At 42.1% G+C, this 20,664-nt stretch overlaps 1 protein-coding gene across 4 annotated transcripts; it reads left to right on the forward strand.

The window, feature by feature from the left end:
• The first annotated feature begins 605 nt into the window (after positions 1-605).
• LOC122471588 (transport and Golgi organization protein 1 homolog) lies at positions 606-20,404 on the forward strand. 4 transcript variants are annotated; one of them, XM_043560353.1, is made up of 17 exons: positions 621-1,084; positions 4,015-4,146; positions 7,757-7,778; positions 8,722-8,810; positions 9,047-9,124; positions 10,117-10,189; positions 10,354-10,492; positions 12,289-12,390; positions 13,060-13,120; positions 13,228-13,263; positions 13,346-13,413; positions 13,537-13,631; positions 14,630-14,712; positions 16,164-16,314; positions 16,916-16,992; positions 18,552-18,690; positions 20,233-20,404. In XM_043560353.1, the coding sequence occupies exons 1-17, from the start codon at positions 1,022-1,024 to the stop codon at positions 20,247-20,249; spliced, it is 1,425 nt and encodes a 474-aa protein (XP_043416288.1). In that variant the 5' UTR covers positions 621-1,021; the 3' UTR covers positions 20,250-20,404. The 4 variants fall into 4 exon arrangements, with proteins under 4 accessions (XP_043416291.1, XP_043416289.1, XP_043416288.1 ...); XM_043560356.1 differs by lacking the exon at positions 18,552-18,690 and having other exon boundaries at positions 606-1,084; XM_043560354.1 differs by lacking the exon at positions 13,228-13,263 and having other exon boundaries at positions 614-1,084.
• The last annotated feature ends 260 nt before the right edge of the window (positions 20,405-20,664 follow it).

Genomic DNA, 20,664 nt, shown 5'->3' on the forward strand with positions numbered 1-20,664 from the left:
TTTCTAGAAGTGCGATGGTTTCAGTATTACATTTAAGTTTTAAGCCATTTTAAGTAGATTTTTGTGTATCGTGTAAGGGGAGGGTTCACTTTCATTCTTTTGCACATGGATATACAGGTTTCCCAACAGTATCTATTGAAGAGATAGACTGTCTCATATCCACCCATCTCTGGGGGTCACCTCTGGGGAGTCCCCTCTGTGGCAGCTCATTTCTGAGGTTCATAGACACCCACACTCACAGGGAAATAAACAGACACCACAAGCACAGAATCACACCAGCCTCACCTGGGAACTCAGGTATGAGGCTTACAGACAGACCCACACACAGACCCACACTGCAGACATGGCCAACGACACCCTGAGGAAAACACACACACACACACACACGCACACACGCACACACGCACACACACAGATGCAATCAGGAAGACCCAAAGGGGCAGCAAATTCACATGCGTAACTAGTATACACACATACAAAACCCAGATATACATAGACACTCCCATATGGACACACTTGTCCCCGAAAACGTACATAATGGGCAGGGGCTTTTGAAAAATGCGGTCACGCGGGGTGTCCATTGTGATCTATCAGGGGCTCAGCCCTCTGATTGGTGGAGAGAGGCTATACAGCATCCAGATTGCTATGACAACGCTCAAACAGGTGAAGACCTGGACGGAGAGGGATCTTTCTCTGCTCCATCTTTTCCTGACAGTTTACTTAACCGGCTCCTTGTGTCCTTCTCACCTAGTGATTTACTGATCTGTTGACCTACTAACCTTTCTAACGCTCTTCCCTCCCCTCTTGTCCTTGATCATTCCTGGTACTGTCCCTGACTCCCTTCTACTCCTGACACACACCCCTCCCCAATCCCACCCCTATTTAAATCCCACCCCAACCTCAGTTACCACTCCGCCCTCTTTCCCACCCTCTCCCTTCCCCTCCCACCCCCACCTCCTGTCCACCTCCATCTGCACCTCCTCTCTGGCGCCCCAGCTCCCCCTGAAAGGACCAGGACATAATGGTTCAGAAGCTGTTTTTCTGTATCCTCTTACTTGGGTATCCCGGTTACCCAAACACGAATGTGAGTACACATCCTACATCAGTGGTTTCTTCCTTATTTATTTATTTATTTATCCAGACTGTGGTTACAAAACAGCTTTTCCCTAGAATCCTTGATGAGAACTCGGTTCTTTCTGAAAACCGAGGACCTCAGGGCCAAGGTTTCTCGACCAGCTTGTTCTGGCCACAACTGTCCACATGAAGCTGTGAATCCTGTCTGGGCCGCTTGGTACAAAAAGAGTAGCATTGACAGGATGGAAACCTGAGCTTCATAGTGTCAAGAAAGAAGGACCTGTGAAGATACTGAAAGCCATTGAGATCTTTGTCTTAAATAAGGGGCCTGTATGATGTTTGAATTATACCTCATTAAAACTGTTTCTAAAAATGTCAGAAACATTTAATAGGCACTATTTAATAGTATTAATAGTATTTCATAGTATTAGACTGGCTCCTGGAAGTGCTGTCAAGATCCTGCTCCAAGCTTTGTAAGTTTACAGTCCATCTTATATGTAGTTTGTTTTCCTATCAGCGCATTGTTCATGTTTGTGAAGTTTGGTAGCCCCGGGAACAGTGGTATCTGAAGCATTGGTGTTGGTACTAGAGAGTTAAAAAGTGAAATGTCCTTTGTGCTCTGTGCTTTCTGGTTTGTTCGCTTTTACGATCTTGTGAATCAGCCCTCTCCCTCTGGTCTTGGGGCTGCTGCCAAGAATTGTGTGTCCAAACAGGTTGATTAGAAGCTCAACATCAATGAAGTGGCCTCACCCTGCTTGGACATTTATAATAGGAAAATCACTATGAGTGATGTGATCAGGAAGTGAATGAATTCTTGTCCTTTCTTTAGCCAAATATGTGCAGAGGGTCGATTTACTCAAACCCAGAAAGGTCTCGAATGTCCTTACAATTGTCCAACTATAAAGAAATACCTGGTTCCCAGGGTGAATGTTTCATTCTATCATTAAGAAGAAAAACCTGTACTCCCAGGAGCCTGAGACAGAGAGACAGGGAACACCCATAGAGAGAAGTAGATTTCTTTAGATTAGCATGCACCAGATTCTTAGAGAGGGATCTTCAAAGTCCCAAGTCAGGAGCAACCTAAATTGAGACAGAATCCTCCTACATGAATACCTCCAGTCAAAACAGAATCTATTCTATTTCTTTTGAGTCTATGAAGGAGGAAATTTCTCGGTTCTGTTTATTGGAAATTCCCCCCTCTACCTAGAATGCATCTCACAGGTCAGTTCAGCTCTCTCTCCCTCCCTCATCTCTGAATTCGTCCATTAACTTGTCTTGCATTTCCCACCTCCACCTAGTCATGGCCATCGTCTGTGAGAACCTGGCGTTATTGACCCCATTGGATCTAATCTAGTTAAGATTAACTACTGATATCAGCTTCCATATAGCTGCCAGAGGTATCAAGAGTGCCCAGGACTTAGAATGTTTACCATTGGTGTCAAGATGGCCTCTGTCTTTGGTGCGTTTGATCCCCATGATCAATCATTGAGCGGACAGCTCCTGCTTTCTTTTAGACAGTGGCCACTCAAAGACAGTGTACATTTCCCACCAGCACACATTTTAGTGACCTTAGTTCTGAGAGCTGAAGATACAAATGGTACACATTTTGGAGGCTGCTTTCTAGAGAGATTTATTGGCACAAAATTAAAGTTTGGTATGTGAATTAGTATGAATTGCATTGTATTGAGTATATTTCTCCTAAAATACTGGTAAGCCTAGTTTTAGTAAAATGATATGTGTTCTGTTGTTTTGGTGACCATATTCAGGACTTTTGTATTCTTTTAGAAAGTAATTTTCATAGTAGCTATTGATTGATTTAGGTTCAACACTATGAAATAGGAACTTGACTTTATTGTATTGGCTATTTGGAGATGTGTGTTCAAATAACTTAAAATCTCATAGATTTCATCAAAATAGACAAGATCACCTGATTATGCAAATCTTTATTTACTTCAGAAATCTGACAACCTGAGCTGTGATTCAGATTCAAAGTAAACATTGAAAGCAAAATCTCATGAGGCACCTGGATAGCTCAGTTAAGCATCTAACTCTTGATTCTGGCTCAGGTCATGATCTCATAGTTTGTGAGTTTGAGCCCAGCATCAGGCTGTGTGCTAACACCGTGGAGACTGCTTTGGATTCTCTGCCTCCCTCTCTCTCTGTTCTTCCCCCACTCTTTTTCTCTTTCAAAAATAAACATTAGAAAAAAGAAAACCTCCGTGTTTTTAGAAACTAAGCAGTAATGCAGAATTTATTTTTCTGGAATAATCCCATATTATTATAATAACAGCTTCCCATCTCTCTCAGTCATATCCATATCTGTAAACATCTGGCTCTATAACAATTTCATTTGAACCTCTAGCACATTTTCATTGTTACTTCCTCCCATCCTTCTACAAACTTTGGTGTATTTTTGGAAATGTTCCAAAGTATTTTATCCAGGTACTTCATGAATGTACAACAGAAGTCATTTACTTCTTGTCTACTAAAAGTTTGCATTTATTTTTTTATTTTGGTTTTGTTTTTCAATTTTAAGTTGGCTGATAAATTCTTAAGTTCTGCTAACTATTTAAAAATTGTTCCAGTGTGTTTGTCAGCACTATAGAATTTTTAAGATGTCTATTAGATTTCCCAACAGCTGCAGTGTGGTATAACTTATGTATAATAACAAGACCTTTGTAAAGATTACAGTTTGTTGATATGTGATATAGATAAGAAGCAATGAAGCCATCGCCATAGTAAGTAAACACAGTCATCACTCCCACAAGTTTGCCCCTGCTCCTTTGTAAGCCTTGTGTCCGCCCTGTCCTTCATGAGGAGGCATTGGAGAGATGTGCTTATAACCTCCTGGAGGCTGGTTGAAGGTTTATAAAGATGATTCTTTGTAACAGATATTATAAATGTCTTTGATATTCCTCATTGTCTCAAATATTATTTCAGCTTGTCCATATTTTGGCTGGCCATTTCCCTTTTGGCTCTCGTGTATTTGGGATTCTGTGGAAGCTTACCATTATTACTGCCACCCTTGCAATTTGTGCATGTCTGGTTTACCTCTGGAGAGTTGTCCTTGCTGTGAGTATACTAAAGTACCTTATAGATAGGCTTGTAATCATAAGTAAGCAGAATTTTTTTTTTTTGGTAAGCACAAATTTTTAACTAGACCTTTTGTATGCATTCAGTACTTCAAATTTCCCTTTAAGCACTGCATTCATTGCAGCCACAAATTGTAATAATTCCAATGTTCATTATCATGTAGATGGAAATATTTTTAAAATTCTGTGAATTGTCTTCTTTAACCCACTTCTTTTACAATATCTCTATTCTGTCTCTATTCTCTATCTTCTATTAGAATATCTCTAATATTTTTTTGTAGTTTTCCACCTGTCTTTCTGTTATTGATGTCTAGCTTGCATTTGTGTTCTGAGAACATATTGTCTATGATTTTGTTGACTTTAAGTTAAGATGTATTTTCTGACCCTGAATATGGTCCATGTCAGTGAATGTTCTATGTGAGTTTGAGAAGAATGTGTAGTTGTCTATTGTTGAAGTGTTCTACAGATGGTAATGCCATCCAGGTGATTGATGATGCAGTTCAGTCCAACTGTGTTCTTAAATTTGAATGTCTGTGTGCTCAACCTGTCATGAATGATAGAGGGTATTGAATTCTTTCAGCCAAAATAATGTGTATGTCTGTTTCTCCTAGCAGTTGTGTCAGTTTTTGCCTCATGTATTTTGACACTCTGTTGTTAATGCATGCACATTAAGGATTATGTTTCCCTGGAGAATTAAGCCTTCATTATTGACCTCAGTATGTCCGATAATTTTCCTTACTTTGTAGAATGTTTTGAAAGATAATTTCAGTGGCCACAGAATTGTCGGTGATGGGTTCTTTTCTTTTAACACTATAAACATTTCATTCTTCTTGATTGCATGGTTTCTGAATTCTGAGTATTTTTTTTTCCTGGTTTTTCTTGGGTACGGTGTTATTTCTCCCTTCTCTCTGTAACTCCAGCTCTCAACACTTCCCCTTACCTTCTTCCAAATTGTTTGTTTTCAGTTTTCTGTTGATTGAATAGTATATGTCTAGCGGTAGTTTTTTTGTTGTAGTTGTTGTTGTGGTGTTTTTTTTTTTTGGGGGGGGGGATTTATCCTGCTTGGAATTCTTTTAGTTTCCTGGATCTGTGGTTTGCGACTATCATTAATTTTGGAAAATTCTCATGGTCATGTTCACTTCAAATGTGTCTTCTTTTCACTTCTTCGCCAGGTATTCCCATTCTGTGTATGTTACACCTTTTGTAATTGTCCCACTGGTCTTGGATGTTCTGTGTTGTATTTTTAATTATTTTCTTTGTGTTTCTGTTTCAGATGTTTCTACTCGATATTTCCTTCTGCTTGTTGAGTCTTTCCTCAGCTATATTGTGTGTGTTAATATATCCACAAAGGCATTTCTTATTTCTGTTATGGTGTTTTTGATTTCTAGAACCAAAATCTCTTGGATCCTAGAGTTATCATCTCTGTGCTCACACTCACCACCTCTTCTTGCATACTGACCACTTTTCCCACTAGAGTTATTCTCCTATTAATCAGAGCAGTTTTAAATTCCCAGACTGATTATCCCAACATCTCTGCCATAGGAAATATGAGTCTAATGCTTGCAATCTGTGTTCAAAATATGTGGCTTTTCCTTTTAGGGTACCTTGTAAGTGTTTTTGAGAGCTGGGAGTCACATCCTTGTTTAAAGAAACTGAGGTGAATAGGCCTTGAGTGTGAAGTTTTGTCTTTACCTGGCTAGGTTTTAGGCTGAGTTTACTCCCCTGTGAGACAGGAAGGAGGAAGAGCACTGTAGTTGAGTATTTCCCTTCATCTGCATTGCTTGTGTTTAGGAAAACCCCCATTAGGTTTTGGAGAAATAGTTTCTCTTGAGGGCAGGCCTTCTAAGGAAGAACAGAATACCATGAGTTTATGTCTAAATGGCTGTTTTTCCTCTTTTCCTGCCAATTTAGAAATCTTTCCCCTCATAAGGAAAATATAAATATTATGTATTTGTAAGTCCATCTCTCTTTCCATTTCCCCTGCTTAGGAAAGGAAACATGTGATGTTAAAGGACTATCCATGGTTTTCTATTTGCCCTCCATAGATACACTTTCCTATAACAACATTATTATGACTTGCTTTTTGATAACACATTGATATTCCAATATCCTGGCAAGATGTAGGGGCTAGCTTCAGCCCCATTTAAAACTTTTGAGTAGGGATATGCATTCTAGGAGTCAGGAAAATGTGTCTTTACCTTTTGTTAAAGTAGAGTCTGGCCTAGATTTTACTGAGCTATAATTCACCAGGGGATGACTCGGGTCTGGGTGGTATTGGATCCCCAAGACCAGGTTCTTGAGTCTCAGTGTCCTAGGAATGAACACTGAACTCAAGGGAAACAAAGCAGGTAGAGTTTATTAGAGATAGCTCGTATACAATGGAGCCAATAAGAAAGAGGCATATCGCTCCCTAAAGGGGTACTGTGCCAGGCTGATAGAGGCACTTTTCCAAAGAGTGAGGGGCTGGGAGTGGGGAAGCATCCTTTAGTCCCACAGTCATTATCTTGCGGCTGTTACTTTTCAGTAGACACAAGACCATCACAGGATGGTTTTCCATGGTTGACATTCTTTTAGGGCTCCTAGAAAACAGAAATACTTGTGCAGTCAGGCTTTACATTATTACTTCTAATTTTGCCCAGACAACCATTACTCCCTAATACCTGTGATCTCTCTTTTGTTCACGTTTCCAGGAGGTATGGAAGCTTTTAACCCTTGCCTCAGACCACTGCCTCTACATGAGTGAAGTTCTTTTTGTTTTTCTTATACCTTCTTACGGGGAACACTTTTTCCTTTTTTTTTTTTTTTTTTTTTGAAATGTTAGCCACCTTTTCTTTTGTTGCCTGTGCTTTTTCTCTAGTCATGTTCCACTCTCTTTCTCATTTGATGACTTTTTTTTTGGAAGACCCTCTGCTTTTAGTGATCTAGGAAAATCATAGCACCTGACATGTTGTAATTGTTTATTGATTCAGAGAGCAGCCAACTCTACCATTTCAGAAAGCTTTCTAGAGAATGAAAGAGGCATATCTTACTACAAAGGTTTTCCTTTTCTTTCCTCTTCCCTTCCTTCCTCCTTCACTCCCCTTCCCTTCCCTCCCCTCCATTTCCTCCCCCCCCTTCCCCCACCCCTGGGTCTCTTTCTTTATTTCTCTCTCCCTTTCTCTCTGTCTCTCTTTCTTTCTTTTGGACTTTCAAATGATCCTAGGTTCTGGATTTCAGTGTGGATATTGGGTTTGATACAAGAGAAAAAAATCAGACAAATATTTTATTTATATATTTTTAAAACTGTCTGCATTATGCACTGACAAAATGCATTATGCACTGACGTTGATGTTTATGGAATAGAATGTAAATCTATCTTTTAGTGAAAATACACCATGAATCTTATGCTTTTATCAGAAATGGTTTATAAAGAATCATGAACTAAATATGAAATTCTAATTTTTGCTTATATTTAATATTATGAATTCATTATGCTGAACAAGATGATCATTATAATTTCATTGGTTTACACTTAATATTTCATCAGAAAGAATACGTTTTTACTAATAATATGTTTGACCTCAAACTTATCTTGTTTCTTCCTCTCTCAGATAGAGCCTCAAGTATATCAAGGTAAGATTTAAGGTTTTAGTATTCTTTGTAAGTTTTTTTCAGTACTGGTGTTTGATGTGGGTTTTAATTTTTTAACTAGGGATAAATATGGTGACTTCTGATGTCTAATTGACTTGTTAACTCTTGAAAATCTTTCTCTTCCCTGTTTGGAGGCTAAGTGACAATGTGGAGGGATTTGGCATCTCTTAAGAGACCAAGGGGAGGAAAACATCATAGGAGGAAGGAGAACAGGATGAGGGTAATTTTGCATAGGAATGGTTAGGAAACAAGTGATGATATGAGTCCGAGGTTTGCAGTGAGTACTTTGCCATGACATGGCTCTTGGTGAAATGTGAAGATGAGAAAACCCTCTTTGAGTCTATCAAGTGGCCTAAGCTTAGAGAAGAAGCCAGATATTGCCAGGCAGGGTGTGTGTCACAAGAGAGGTTGGAACCATGGTTTTGAGTCTGAGGTGGAGGGAGCCATTCATGCCAGGGGAGAATGAGAAGTGAACGTGATGCAAATGGGGGTAATGTATTCTGCATGGGCCCTATAGACCGTGGTGATTCTGTGGCACTGTGTGTTGAGAGCCAGGGTGGCTGCCTGACACTTAGTAAGCCCTCAAAGGCTGGTGCTCATCACTGTGAATGCAGCAGTGGTCGCGGTGAGAAGAGGGAACTCAGGGCATGAGAGCTCTCACACTGGGCCACTAGAAGAGAAGTTTGCACTTTGAGCTTGTTAGAGGAGTCAGTGTTCTAGAGCTTACACGTATAGTGATCTCAGTGAAATAAGGTTCCTTGGGTTTAAAATGCTACTAAAACTTGCTTTCTTCAGGCACAATAAGAAAGCAAAAAAGTTAGTTACACCCACGTGTCAGATAATGTGACTCTGCTGCTAATACAGTGGGATTATTCGATGTCACCAGTTTGGTAACAACCTTAGAAATTGTTTTATCTCTTTTTAGTTAATTTACAGCAAATAACTGAAAAGATCAACACAGTGAAGAAAGAAAACAGAGAGCTGGCTGAAGCAATATCCATTTGGGAACTGAAGGTAGTATTGCCCTTTCAAATATTTTTTTTGTGATTTTATTTCAGTTATTTCACCTCTGGTAGTTCATCCTACTGACCTAGTTCATGTGTTGTAGAAACACTCCCAATTCAAGACAAGCTTCACAAATGTAAAGAACTACCTCTATATTTGTGAAAGGAATCACACATTAGAGATAGGTTTATCTACATGATGCTATTTTTGAATTCTGATTCCTTTTTCATATGTTTTATATATAGATCAATGAATCAAAGATACGTCTTCAAGAAGCTGAGAGAAGAAGTAACATTCACTCCGCTGAAGCTCTTAAATTGAAAGTAAGAATCCCATGGGGTGCCCAGGTGGCTCAGTCAGTTGAGAATCCGACTTTGGCTCAGGTCATGATCTCACAGTTCGTGAGTTTGAGCCCTGTGTGGGACTCTGTGCTGGCAGCTGGAGCCTTGAGCCTGCTTCTCTCTCTCTCTCTGTGTCTCCCTCTCTCTGCCCCTTCCCCGCTCATGTTCTGTCTCTTTCTGTCTCTCAAAGATGAATAAACGTTAAAAAATAAAAATAAAAAAAAAAGAAAGTAAGAATCCCTTCTTTGCCTGGATTGCATTCTAAAAACACAAGTAAAATAATGAATTATTATTACTCATTCAACATGTTTTGTTGAAGGAGCACATCAAAAAAAGTTGAGCACTTTACTTAAAATTTAAATGACACCCTTCAAAGTGCACCTGCTACCTTGCAATCAGAGAGAGAGAGGAATGTCAAGAATCCGGAAGTGATGAGTTGGCTGCTGAGTTTTACTGTAACTTGGCTTTGGAGGCTTTTTGTTCATTGGGTGAGGTGAGCACAGCATATTCTTTTGCTGTTTACCACAGTAGAGAGTGGGCCTCTGGGAGCCAAACCTCCATCCTCACAAGGACCTGCAATTTCACTTAGGACCACCCCGAGGAGTTTTGCTCTTTCAAGGACTAGCAAGTGTCTTTTATTTTCATAGCTGGGTAATTACCACCTCATTCAGCCCTGCCCTCCCAACATATGGAGAAAACCCCCAAGACAGTTGAGAGATGAAGGGCACTAGCCAATTTGTATACTGCCCTCCTCCCTTAATGCTGAACAATGTTCAGTGTGAATATTCCCCTAAGAAAGCCATTTGTGAGCTCTTTGACTTGAACTATATTCCATGTTCTTTGCCTTCTCATTGTTATATTTATGCTTTGGGATCTTTCTTTGTTGCCATGCATAGTCCTGCTGTGTTAGGTACACTCACATTGTTATGCGGTCAGTATTTCTTGAATGTCTTTTTTTCATATCTGTCTTAAAGTCACAAGATGCAAACGGTCAATTTGAGGATCCAGAACTGAGAGCCGTGATGTCCAATAACCGTGAACTGGAAGGTATGTTGTCTGTTGGGGAGAAATGCCCGTATGGTGGCAATGAGTTTGCTTTGGGAAGGGAAGGAATAGCTTCCTGCCTTCGTGGTACTTGCCCTTTTCCTGTCACCCCAAAACCAAGTCTCATGTCATGTGCACACACAAAAATAAAATTCATTTCTTGACAGAAAGTAAAAAGGCCCTGGAGGACAAGTGTAATGCATTGAGGTCTGCGAAAGCAGCCAAGGAAGCCAAAGTCAGACAGTTGAAGGAGAAAGCAGGCATCCTTGAAGAATTCTATGAAGAAAGAAAAGTGGCTATAGAAAAGTAAGATGTTCATGTGATAAGAGTCCCAAGTACTGTTGTATGAAGGCATGTGGTGGCCAGTATAGGTAAATGTATTTCTTTTAGAATTGGATCCAGAGTATTTTTGCCAAATGCATTCAGTAGAATTGTGCCTGCCCTTCCTACCTTGCTTTCTGTAACCTGCATTTTCCTTTCTGTCCTTAGTGCTTGCCACACGTTGTTGTGTCATGTACCTAGGGTGGACGAGGGAAGGCATTAATCACATTGATACCTGGATTCCCTCTGGATCCATTTACATTGTCCTATAGGTTTCAATCCCATCACATTGTCCTATCAGCCGGGAATTAGGTCATCTTTGTTCAGCACCAGACTTGGGTCAAAAATATCTATGGGAAAAATGGAATTATCTTGCTGTAGAAACAATGGTTTGGGATGCCATCAGTACTGGATCCCTTCATCCAGTCTGCAAGTGAGATTTGCAGGAAGTGTGTCTCATGGGTTCATTACAAATTTGGTGCACCACTCACATGTTTCCTCTTTTGTCCAGTATTTTCTTTTGTTCTCAGGAGGAGATCAGGGACCTTAAAGTCCCTCGTTCACATTGAAATGTAAACTCTTCCTTCTCTTCCCTGAGACTCAGCTTTGTGTTAGTCCTTCTCACACCTGGGGTGGGGGCTTCTCTGTCTCACTTACATCTTGTTTTTGTTACTTGTTTTTGTTACATATCGGAGACAGATATGAAGTTGATGGGAACATGGGCAGATGATTTAAAATCCTGCGCAATATTAGGCCTTATTTGACGACCTTATCTGACCACCTCTCTATCTTTACCCCCTTGCAACAGAGCCACTACATTACAGCCACAGACCAGAAAGCATTTGCTGAAGGACTGCCTGAGAGGCCAGAAGGAAATGCATGTGCCTTTCTCTGTCTAGTGCTTTTGCTCAGTTTCTAGGAATCTTTCAGTTTTGCCTGTGATTCTTGAGTATATCCAGTGCCAAGTTGAAACCCTTTAAAGCAACACCATGAACTAAGTAGTCTGAGGGCAGCACAGCAAACCAGACTTTTGAAGCATTGCCTTTTGCTGCCTTCACTATCAATAAACTCCGTCTTGTTAAAGACTGGATTGACTCCATGAAGTTGATGGTTTTCCATCTGAAATCTATTTCCTGGAGATAACATCCTGACTGTGGGACAGTTCACATCATGTTATATTTCAGTAGATATTGCCACTCTAAGATTGGCCTTTTCCTCCACCAGGATCTTTGAAGGAAGAGGCAGGGGTTACACTCCTGTAACTCCTGTGTGGGAGTGATTTGCAATGCTGGTGAAACCATGTCCTGGAAGGCTATCTTTCATACTGAGTGTCTGTGTCCGGGTACAACTTTTGGACTGAGACTCAGTGCGTTGCCCCATGGAGGTATAAGGCAATGATGATCCCCTGCTTCATCCTAATGGATATAGCTGGTCAGGCATAGTTTTTCACGTTGAACTGAAATGAGCCTTCACCATCTTGAACAAAAGACCAACTCTAGGAAGGCACAGAGTACAATGTTATTTGATGACTTTACGATGCAGTAGAAGCAGAGAACTCGAAAGACCTCTCTGATTGCAGGTGACTTGGCAGCAGACAGAGGTTGATTTTTCTTTAACCTTAAATGGGGTCTTCATTTCTCTGATTGTGTTGTCAGTCTGTGCATCTATGGGAGGACAGTGTAGGGATATTTGAATCTGGGCCTTCAAGAGAGCTGGGAAGTTAAAAGGCAGAATTTCTGGACCTTGGCTCCTGGACTATGTATATATCTTTCTCATCCTAGAAAGCTGGATACGATGAACTGTGAACTAGCTGCAGTGAAGAATCAGATGGCAACTGCAGAAGAAAATCTGAAAATAGCTACAGAGGAAATACACAAGTACAAGTGGGTTCAGATACTAATTAGCAGAGGCTCATGAAACCCCTGTTCATTTCTTAGTTTGAACCTTGGTACAATGGGTGGACTCCATTAACGTAGTATACAAACGCAAATTCAGAGGACATATCTATAGGGAATTAACAGATAGAAAAAGATAACTATTAGAAAGAATAAAGCAATTAAGTTACTAAACATTTCCACATCTCCAGTGCTGGTCTGACCATGTGGAAATTTCATCCATGCCAATATTCCTGAGGGGTGGTGTCAAATGCCATAATATATAGGAAAGCAGTTTGTTATAGGATGAAAGCATACCCATCAACATGGTAGTGCCATTTGATGGCCTTGGTCGTTGCAACCCTGGGAAACATGGTGAGTACAAAGTTAAAGGAGAATAGAGCTTTATGATGCAAGGCACTTGTCATATGATGAAAGATTGAAAATGGGAAGGAATTCAACAAACTGTGAACTCTGTAGGCAGGGAATAATGAGTAAGGAAAGGATGGAACAATCACTTTGGTCCTACTGTACATTTATAACTATGTGAAAAGTGTTTCATGTGTAAGGATAAATTGTATTCGGAGACAGATATGAAGTTGATGGGAACATGGGCAGATGATTTAAAATCCTGCGCAATATTAGGCCTTATTTGACGAACGCAATTGTAACTCACAGGCAACAAATTGAACAAAGACGAGAACAGCTGCAACGGGCAGAGCTCACCTTCAGACACCAGGTAACTTGAGTTCTGCCTGACATATTAAACCCTTAGCACCTCATGCTGGCGAGTGTAGTGGCCCTTGGAATCCCTAAACACGGGCTTTTCGTTGTTGGCTTTTTCAGATCGCAGTTTATGAGAAGAATGCTCAGCACAACTGGGTAAGTGTTTTCTTTTTTCCTCCTCTGTCTCTTTGGTGCACAGTCTGGCATGACTGAAGGCGGATGTGTTTTTCTCCCCCAGATCAAGACTCAGATCTGGGAGAGGGCGATGGCAGAGGAGAGGAGGGAGGCGGCCCACTTGAAACACAGGTGAGTGATCTTGACATGTGTTTTTAATGGTGTGTCGAGGGATGACAGCTGTGCTGTTTAGTGTCTTGTAGAGGACGTGGTGTTGCAACTCTTATGGAAGTCCATTCTTTTTCTGTATCCAAGACTGCACATGATGGAAGGAAAGAGGCTGCTTGAGGGATACATGAGGCAGAAACCAATGCCTGGAAGACCACAGACCCAGAACCCTCCAAGGAGAGGTAAGGAGCACATGGTGATGGGCAGCAACCTAACTTCTTCTGTGTAGCCTGTTCCTGGGGCCTGGAAAGAATCACAAGCACTAAGGACATCAAGTTGTCTGAAGGGGTGATAGGAGGGTGCCCCAGGCAGTGGGGCACTTGTCCCTGTGACTTGTGGAGCTTATGCCCCTCCCCCAACTGCAGACCCTCCCACCACCTCCAGCATCCCCTAACTAAAGAGATGAGTCTGGAGAGGTGACATGCCATCATGTCACATGGCACATGGGCCTCATCCTTCTTCCTACCTTGACTCAATTTTATTTTAGTTTTTGGGGGGAGAAGGTTATTTATTTACTATTTTTTATGTTCCTTCATTTTTGCCTTATTTTTTCTGAACCATATTCCTACATTCCTAAGTTCAGGTTCCATATAGCTTAGTCCCCTGATGCTATCAGTGCAAGTCTGCAGCTTCAGTGCTAAATTCCCACAGTTTTACTTTTCTCATTAGTATAATATCAGTCAAGTATATTTCTATTCAGAAATAGTTACATAATACCTGCTCACATGTGGAAGGCAGCTTATAGATAAGCTGGAAGATTGAACAATTCGCCTGGAGCCAGAAGAAACACACCCATGCTCTTCTGTGGAGGGTTTTTGATGTTATCCCAATCAGTGCTCTCATTTTTATTCTTATCTGTAATGAGATGGTGAGTTATTACCCCTAATGTACATTGAGAAATGGCTATTTTGGTGATGCTTTCCAGATTTCTATTTGAACTGACCTGTTGCAAGTTATTTGACTAATTATGAAGAACACGAACCAGGGCCCTATGGTTTCTTCATTAACAAGATGGGATGGATCTCCACTTATCTTTGGGGTCACCTAAGGCTTGTGGGTTACTCTCTGCTTCTCCTCATGGTCTGAAGTGTGGGGAAAAGTTTAAGATGTCACAAAATGTGGTGTTTGTTTGAATTCTGCACAGCCTATTAAAACCGGAATAAACCTCCATCCCTTTTAGAACCTTTAGCCGATCCAGAAGCTGGTGTCGCTCCCGTAAGTCACAACAACCAACACTCTACCAAAAATGCAGAAAAGGACAAGGTAAATGCTGGGGCCATTTTCAGTTGTAAGTCTGTTGGGAAACCCTCTTTTGCGGTACAGCAGGCTCTATGGCCTTTTCCCTGTTTTGTGTGTTGTGTGATATGTCTGCCTGTTTCTGTTTTCCAAATGCACAGCCTTAACCCAAGAGTCTACAGGCTCCTCTCTCTGCAGCCTGTCATCGTTTTCTGGAACGGTTAGTAGCCAAAGGAACTTAGAGATTGAGGGACCTATGGCTTTTCTCATGTGTTCTGGAGATAACCCCAGGAAGATACACTGCACTCCATACTAAAGTCTCTAGGCTTGTTGACTACTACTATACCGCCTCTCTGTGGGATCAGTGTTGTTGTTGTTTTCCTCTTTCTGGTCATGTGATTAACATGTTAAAGCTATTTGTTAATTGGAAATGTGGAAAGACTTCCCTCTATCTTTACATTGTGTGCCTTGTCCAACTTAGAATGCACAAAGACATTGTCATAACTCACCACCTTCACCACCTTCACGTCTTTGTTGGTAAATGAACTGTTGGGAATCCTTTAAAATGTATCTTAGGTAAAAATATTGTGAACACGAGGTCCTTCAGTTGTGTTCATATGAGCAGGTTCTGTTTGTCTCCAATCACTGTTAGAGCTGATACCATCGCTTATGACACATCCATGGAAATTTATACCAAAATGAAAACACATTTGCATTAATTCTGTTACAGGAATTTCAACCTCTTTTTTTCCATAGGGTATATATTATTCTGTGTCTTGTACTGTGCTCAAAATCAGAATTCCTTATGAATTCAGGTAAACACATGTGGGCTTAGTAGTCATTGACAAGTAACATGTTCCTAACAGCAAACACTTTCTCAGTTCCCCGGCAAGACTCCAGGCATCCCCAACTCCCCAGTGGTCTTGTGGCCTTTGACAGCAATTCCAAGAGGGAAGACCCCTTTCACAGGGAGGGAAGCATAGGGGACAAAATAAGGAGCCGGCAGGAAGAACTTTTCCCCAGTAGTAGCTGTGATTTCATGTGCAGAGAATCAGGTGTTTATTTGCACTCAACTTTTTTTGTGTTTGGAATATGCCAAAACCAGAGCTTCTATAGTCACTGTAGTGGAGGGATGCAGGGTGATCCTGGACATAGATGTCTGACTGTCTGGAATATGCTACTTCATTAGACTGGAATTACTTCTTTGATTCCTCTAAGATGGCATCATTTTGTTCTACATTCTAAGACATGGGCAGGGACATGTGGTGACCGTAGTTTAACCTCCAGCATTTATTTGCCTAAGCTGTAGGCGGTACCCAGTGGGAGAGATGGGGTTTTCAAGTACTGATGCTACTCCCTTGGATCCTGGTGGCTGAGAAGTTGGCAGGTGCTGACATATTCTTCTCTGGGTTTCAGCTGCTTTTGGTATTGGTTCTCTTGTCTGCTATATGCACATAGCTGTCACTTCTGTTCTGCAGGGCAGCGTGGATCCATGGGGACCTCCTCTGTTAACTGGAAGATTCTGCACACCCTACCCTAGAGATCCCCCCATGGGCTATAGGGCATGTCCACCTCCTGAACCTTGGTGGCCCTGGGGACCACCCTGGACCTCTCTACCTACAGCGCGTGGTAAGATGATCTGAGCAGTATGAGTTGACTTGCAAAGCACCTTCATCTAAGTTTTGTTGTTGTTGAGTCTTGGACAAGGTGCAGAGGTGGTACCACAGACCATTGCAATGCGAGGGAAAAGCGTTTGCCGCCATAACCACATTCCTTGAGTTTCTCTTGATCGACATATCATCTTTGTGTCATTTCCCACACCCTGTGTTGGTACAGGTGTCTCTTGTGGAGATGGAATGGGGCTGTATACACAAAAGCAGACATAGGGCTTCAGCAGATGTGTGCTGTACACAGTCCATGTGCTGGGCTGTGGGAGGCATGAGGCTCAGCCTAAGGTGTATCTGTCCAGGTGAGCCACCAGCCATCCGTAGTTGTTTGATGAGTTATGAAAACACCTGAACCAGGGCGTTTATGGGTCTTCATCAAGGTTTAAGGGGTGGTTCTCCCCTTTGCCTTGGGATCACCTGAAGCATGTGGGGCTACCCTCTGCATGTGACTTGGGATCTGACTGGGCCGAAGAGTTTAAGATGCTTGAGGAATGAGGGGAGGGTTTGTTTTTTTAATCTCTGCACAATCTCCTCAAATCAGAATAAACCTCCATCCCTTCTAGGGCCTTTTGCAGATCCCGAAGTTGCTCCTGTGAGTGAGAACAACACAGACTCTACCAAAAGGGCCAAGAAGGATAAGGTAAACGCCATGGCCGTTTTCAGTAAAACTCTTCTGGGAAACCCTCATTTTTCTGTTCAGTGCTCCCTCCTGGCACTGTGTCTGTTTTGTGTGTTGTATGATACGTCTGCTTGTTTTTCTTATTTTCCAAATGCACAACCTTAACCCAAGTGTCTATGGGCTTCTCTATTTTCTGCCTGTCAACTCCTTATAGTAAGTTTAGAAGCCAAACGTATTTAGAGGTGAGGACCTTAGGACTTTTCCAGTGTGTTCCTGGAAATAACCCAAGTAGGATGACCCCACACTCCACCTGGAAGTCTCCTGGCATGCCTCATATTTCCTGGACCTCCTCAATGTGGAATCATTGCTCTTGCTGTTTCTTCCTTTCCTGTTTCTGTCTAGGGGATTAACGTGTTCACAAAATCTAAGGTTATCCTTATGGTTCGAAAATGCAAACTGCCTTCACTCCAACTTAGATTTTTGTATGTGTCATTTAGAGTGGTCTTAGACAAACTAAATTTCATACCCATCACCCTTCAGCCTTTTTTTTTTTTTTTTTTTTTTTTTTTTTGGTGAATGTGCTGTCCGGAATCCCTTCAGTTGTGCCCTAGGTATAAATACTCTGAACTATTTTTGTGACATATTTGTCCTAGAAAACATGCACTGGAACATGAGTGGTGATGAAGAGAAAATCCATAATTACCTGAATTGTAATTCCCCACTGTGTCCTTTATTTGTGTTCCCATGAGCAGGTTCTCTTGTGTCCTGGGTCACTCTTACAGGTGGAGCATGGACATTTACAGCAGAAACAAATGTGCATTTGTGATAATTCTGTTGTTTAGAATTTCAGCTCATTTTTCTAGAGGACACAATTACCTTGCAAATTGTACTGTACTTAAACTGAGAAGTACTTCTGAATTAAAATAAATTAGCTAAGCTTAACTAACATGTATAGATAGGTAGCATGTTTCTCTAAGAATATGCATCCAGATGTTTTTCTGGACCTCAGGATCCCCACCTCTCTATGTGTCTCTGTGCCCGTGGATAGCACTTCTAGAGAGGAGAAGACCCCATTGTCGGGAGAGAAGCAGATTGGGCACAGGCGGGGGCTTAGAGGCAGAGCTTTGAGCCACGAGGGCTATGATTCCATGTGTGGAGCTTGGGATTGTCATTCCTTCCCATTCAGAAGTTCTTCACTTACGAATAAGCAGCCTCTGTGGTGGAGGGGGATGAGAGGTGGCAGGTGATCCTGGACTTAGATGCCTTCCTATTGGGAATATGCTATTTTGTTAGTTTGGCATTCACACCATATATCCACTAGGACAAGAGCCCTTGCTGTTCTACATTTGCAGACATGTGAGGACACTAGTTTATCCCCATAGCATCCATTACCCACCCCAAAAGCTGTAAGTGGAACCCAAAGCATGGGTAGAGGCTCCCTGGTGCTGATGCTGCCCTCTTGGTTCCTGGTGGGGGGAAAGCTGGCCGGAGATGAGCACTGCTTCTTTGGGTTTCCACTTTTTGCTGGTGTTGATGCTCTGTTCTGTCCTATGCACACAGCATTTGTTTCTGTTCTGCAGGCCATTATGTATGCAAGAGGGCCTGGTCCTTTCCCAGGATGGCCTTCCAGGCCCTACCACATGGACCACCCTTCATCACCAGCCAAGGGCTGTGGGCCACCTCCCCCTCCTCCACCAGCTCCTCCACCTACTCCACTTGGTAAGATGACCTGACCTGGATGAGTGACTGCTAAAGCACATGCATCTTCTTCATGAAACACTTGGTGGGAATGATGTAATGGTGGTTCTGAGTCTTGGCAACCCACCTGCAAACCTGGCTAAGGACACTGTACCGTATCTCAAGTTTCTCAGGACTTACATACAATGGGCTGTGTCATTTCCCTGTAATGAGGTGAGCTATACGTTTCTCTTGTCGAAAAGAAAGAGGATGTTTACACAAAGGCAGAGGTATCAGAGGTACTGGTGTGTTTTTTACAGACACAATGTTGTGGGTTCCGTGAAGGATGAGGCGCACCCCTAAATTTAGGTGCCTCAGGTGTCCTGTGTGAAATGGGTCACATGCGTTATATGACACAGATCTTGTGATCACCATAATGGAAGCACCAGTGAAGGAATGGGGGAAACTTGAATCACACAGGAATAGAAGGAAAGTTGTGGAAGGTAAGCAGAGATTGAGGAGGTGTGGAGGAGAGGCTGTTGGGGACAGTAGGTTGGAGTTGGAAGCCATTCCTGGCAGGGCCCACAGCCTGGGCAGGGAGCTTGAGGACAGCATGAGATCTGCAAAGAACTGCTTCATGGGTGCAAGCACAGTGTACAATGCAGTCATCATCTCCAAAATGTCAACTTTACCGCAGTGCACATAGTTCATAATCTAAATACAGTTTGTTGTTTCCCTTGGGTTTCTGAAAGGTCTGGACACGTATGAAAGAATGTGCTGGAGATTTGGGAAATTAAACTTGGTCTTAGGAAATGCCTAAGTTTGTGTGTCTCAGTGAGACTAAAGGTGATGACAGGTTGTAGATCAGCTGAGCGGCTTCCTTGGCCTTCAGCCTGAGTCAGACTCTTAGTGGGGATTCAGGGTTGACCAGAAGCCGCCCCTGCTGGACTCCTGTCACCACACACCTGCATCTGCTGTCATCACCCTGCCTGCCAGTTTGCATCTCCAAAACTTCCCTCACAATATCCTGAGGCTTTGCCTGTGTTCCTGCTGTCTCATCCCTAATACCAGCTCCCAGTGGGGCCATCTCAGAACCTCAGCTTTGTTATCTGAGAAACGGGATAGGGTTGGGTTCTGAGATCAGTATGATGAAGAGGTGACAACCACATAAGGAATTTGTAAAATAAATGGGATGAGTGGGCACTCACCCTCCTCAGTGTGTAAATGAAGGTATCTCTACACAGAAGCTCATCAAGAGATGTTCATTCAATTCCATTAAACTAAGAGTATAATGCCTGAGGCTGAGAGACTGGCAATCCCTGTTTCAAAAGATACAGCAAAGACCCCTGTGTTTTCCCTATTAGAATCCAGGTCCTACTTCATACAGGAGGAAAAGATAACTGAGAAAGTGTACATTCAGGGATCTATATCTCAGACCTGAAGACAATCATCTTCCATTACTGGTAGACACACAGATGCAGCCACACAATTAAGTGTTCGTCCAAGGTATATTTTCAAGGACAAAATGCATAGAGGAGAACAGAAGATCCCATGGCTATAACCCAAAATCTCTTTGCCTTTCAGGACAACTTGAAGTTTGAAGAGGACCCTAAACTGTGACCAATAGGCTGTGGCGATGTGATATATTGAGAAAAGTTGTCTGATACGCGTATTTGAATGAATCCTTTCCCTCACCATTCCTGTCCCCTCTATTTTGTCTGTCCTTGTTTCCTGTAATAAACCCATCATAGTTCTGCCTCTGTGTCAGTGTCTGCTTCCAGGAGGACCTACGGTCATTCTATTTCGATGCACACAATGTGACTCCTGAATACACTGTCACAAACAGGTAGAATCTACAGTAATAGGGACAGAAGACAAGTCATTATTTGAATTGTAGTGACTGCACATGTCCCCCTGGATCCTTCTGTGGTGGTGGACACTACCTTCATCTACATCTGGTGATGGTTGTGTTCACTCCTCAGTAGATACTCACAAGCACACGGCACCTGCTAGTCA

This window comes from Prionailurus bengalensis, chromosome E3 (assembly GCF_016509475.1).
Source record: "Prionailurus bengalensis isolate Pbe53 chromosome E3, Fcat_Pben_1.1_paternal_pri, whole genome shotgun sequence".
NCBI classification, from domain to species: domain Eukaryota; kingdom Metazoa; phylum Chordata; class Mammalia; order Carnivora; family Felidae; genus Prionailurus; species Prionailurus bengalensis.

What these genes read in the sequence shown, in the direction of transcription:
- LOC122471588 (XM_043560353.1), top strand. Translation starts at nt 1,022, where the DNA reads ATGGTTCAGAAGCTGTTTTTCTGTATCCTCTTACTTGGGTATCCCGGT. An exon ending in AGAAAAGTGGCTATAGAAAA is followed by an intron (nt 10,493 to 12,288) that starts GTAAGATGTTCA and finishes TTCTCATCCTAG; the next exon opens with AAAGCTGGATACGATGAACT. An exon ending in AAAGGGCCAAGAAGGATAAG is followed by an intron (nt 16,993 to 18,551) that starts GTAAACGCCATG and finishes TCTGTTCTGCAG; the next exon opens with GCCATTATGTATGCAAGAGG.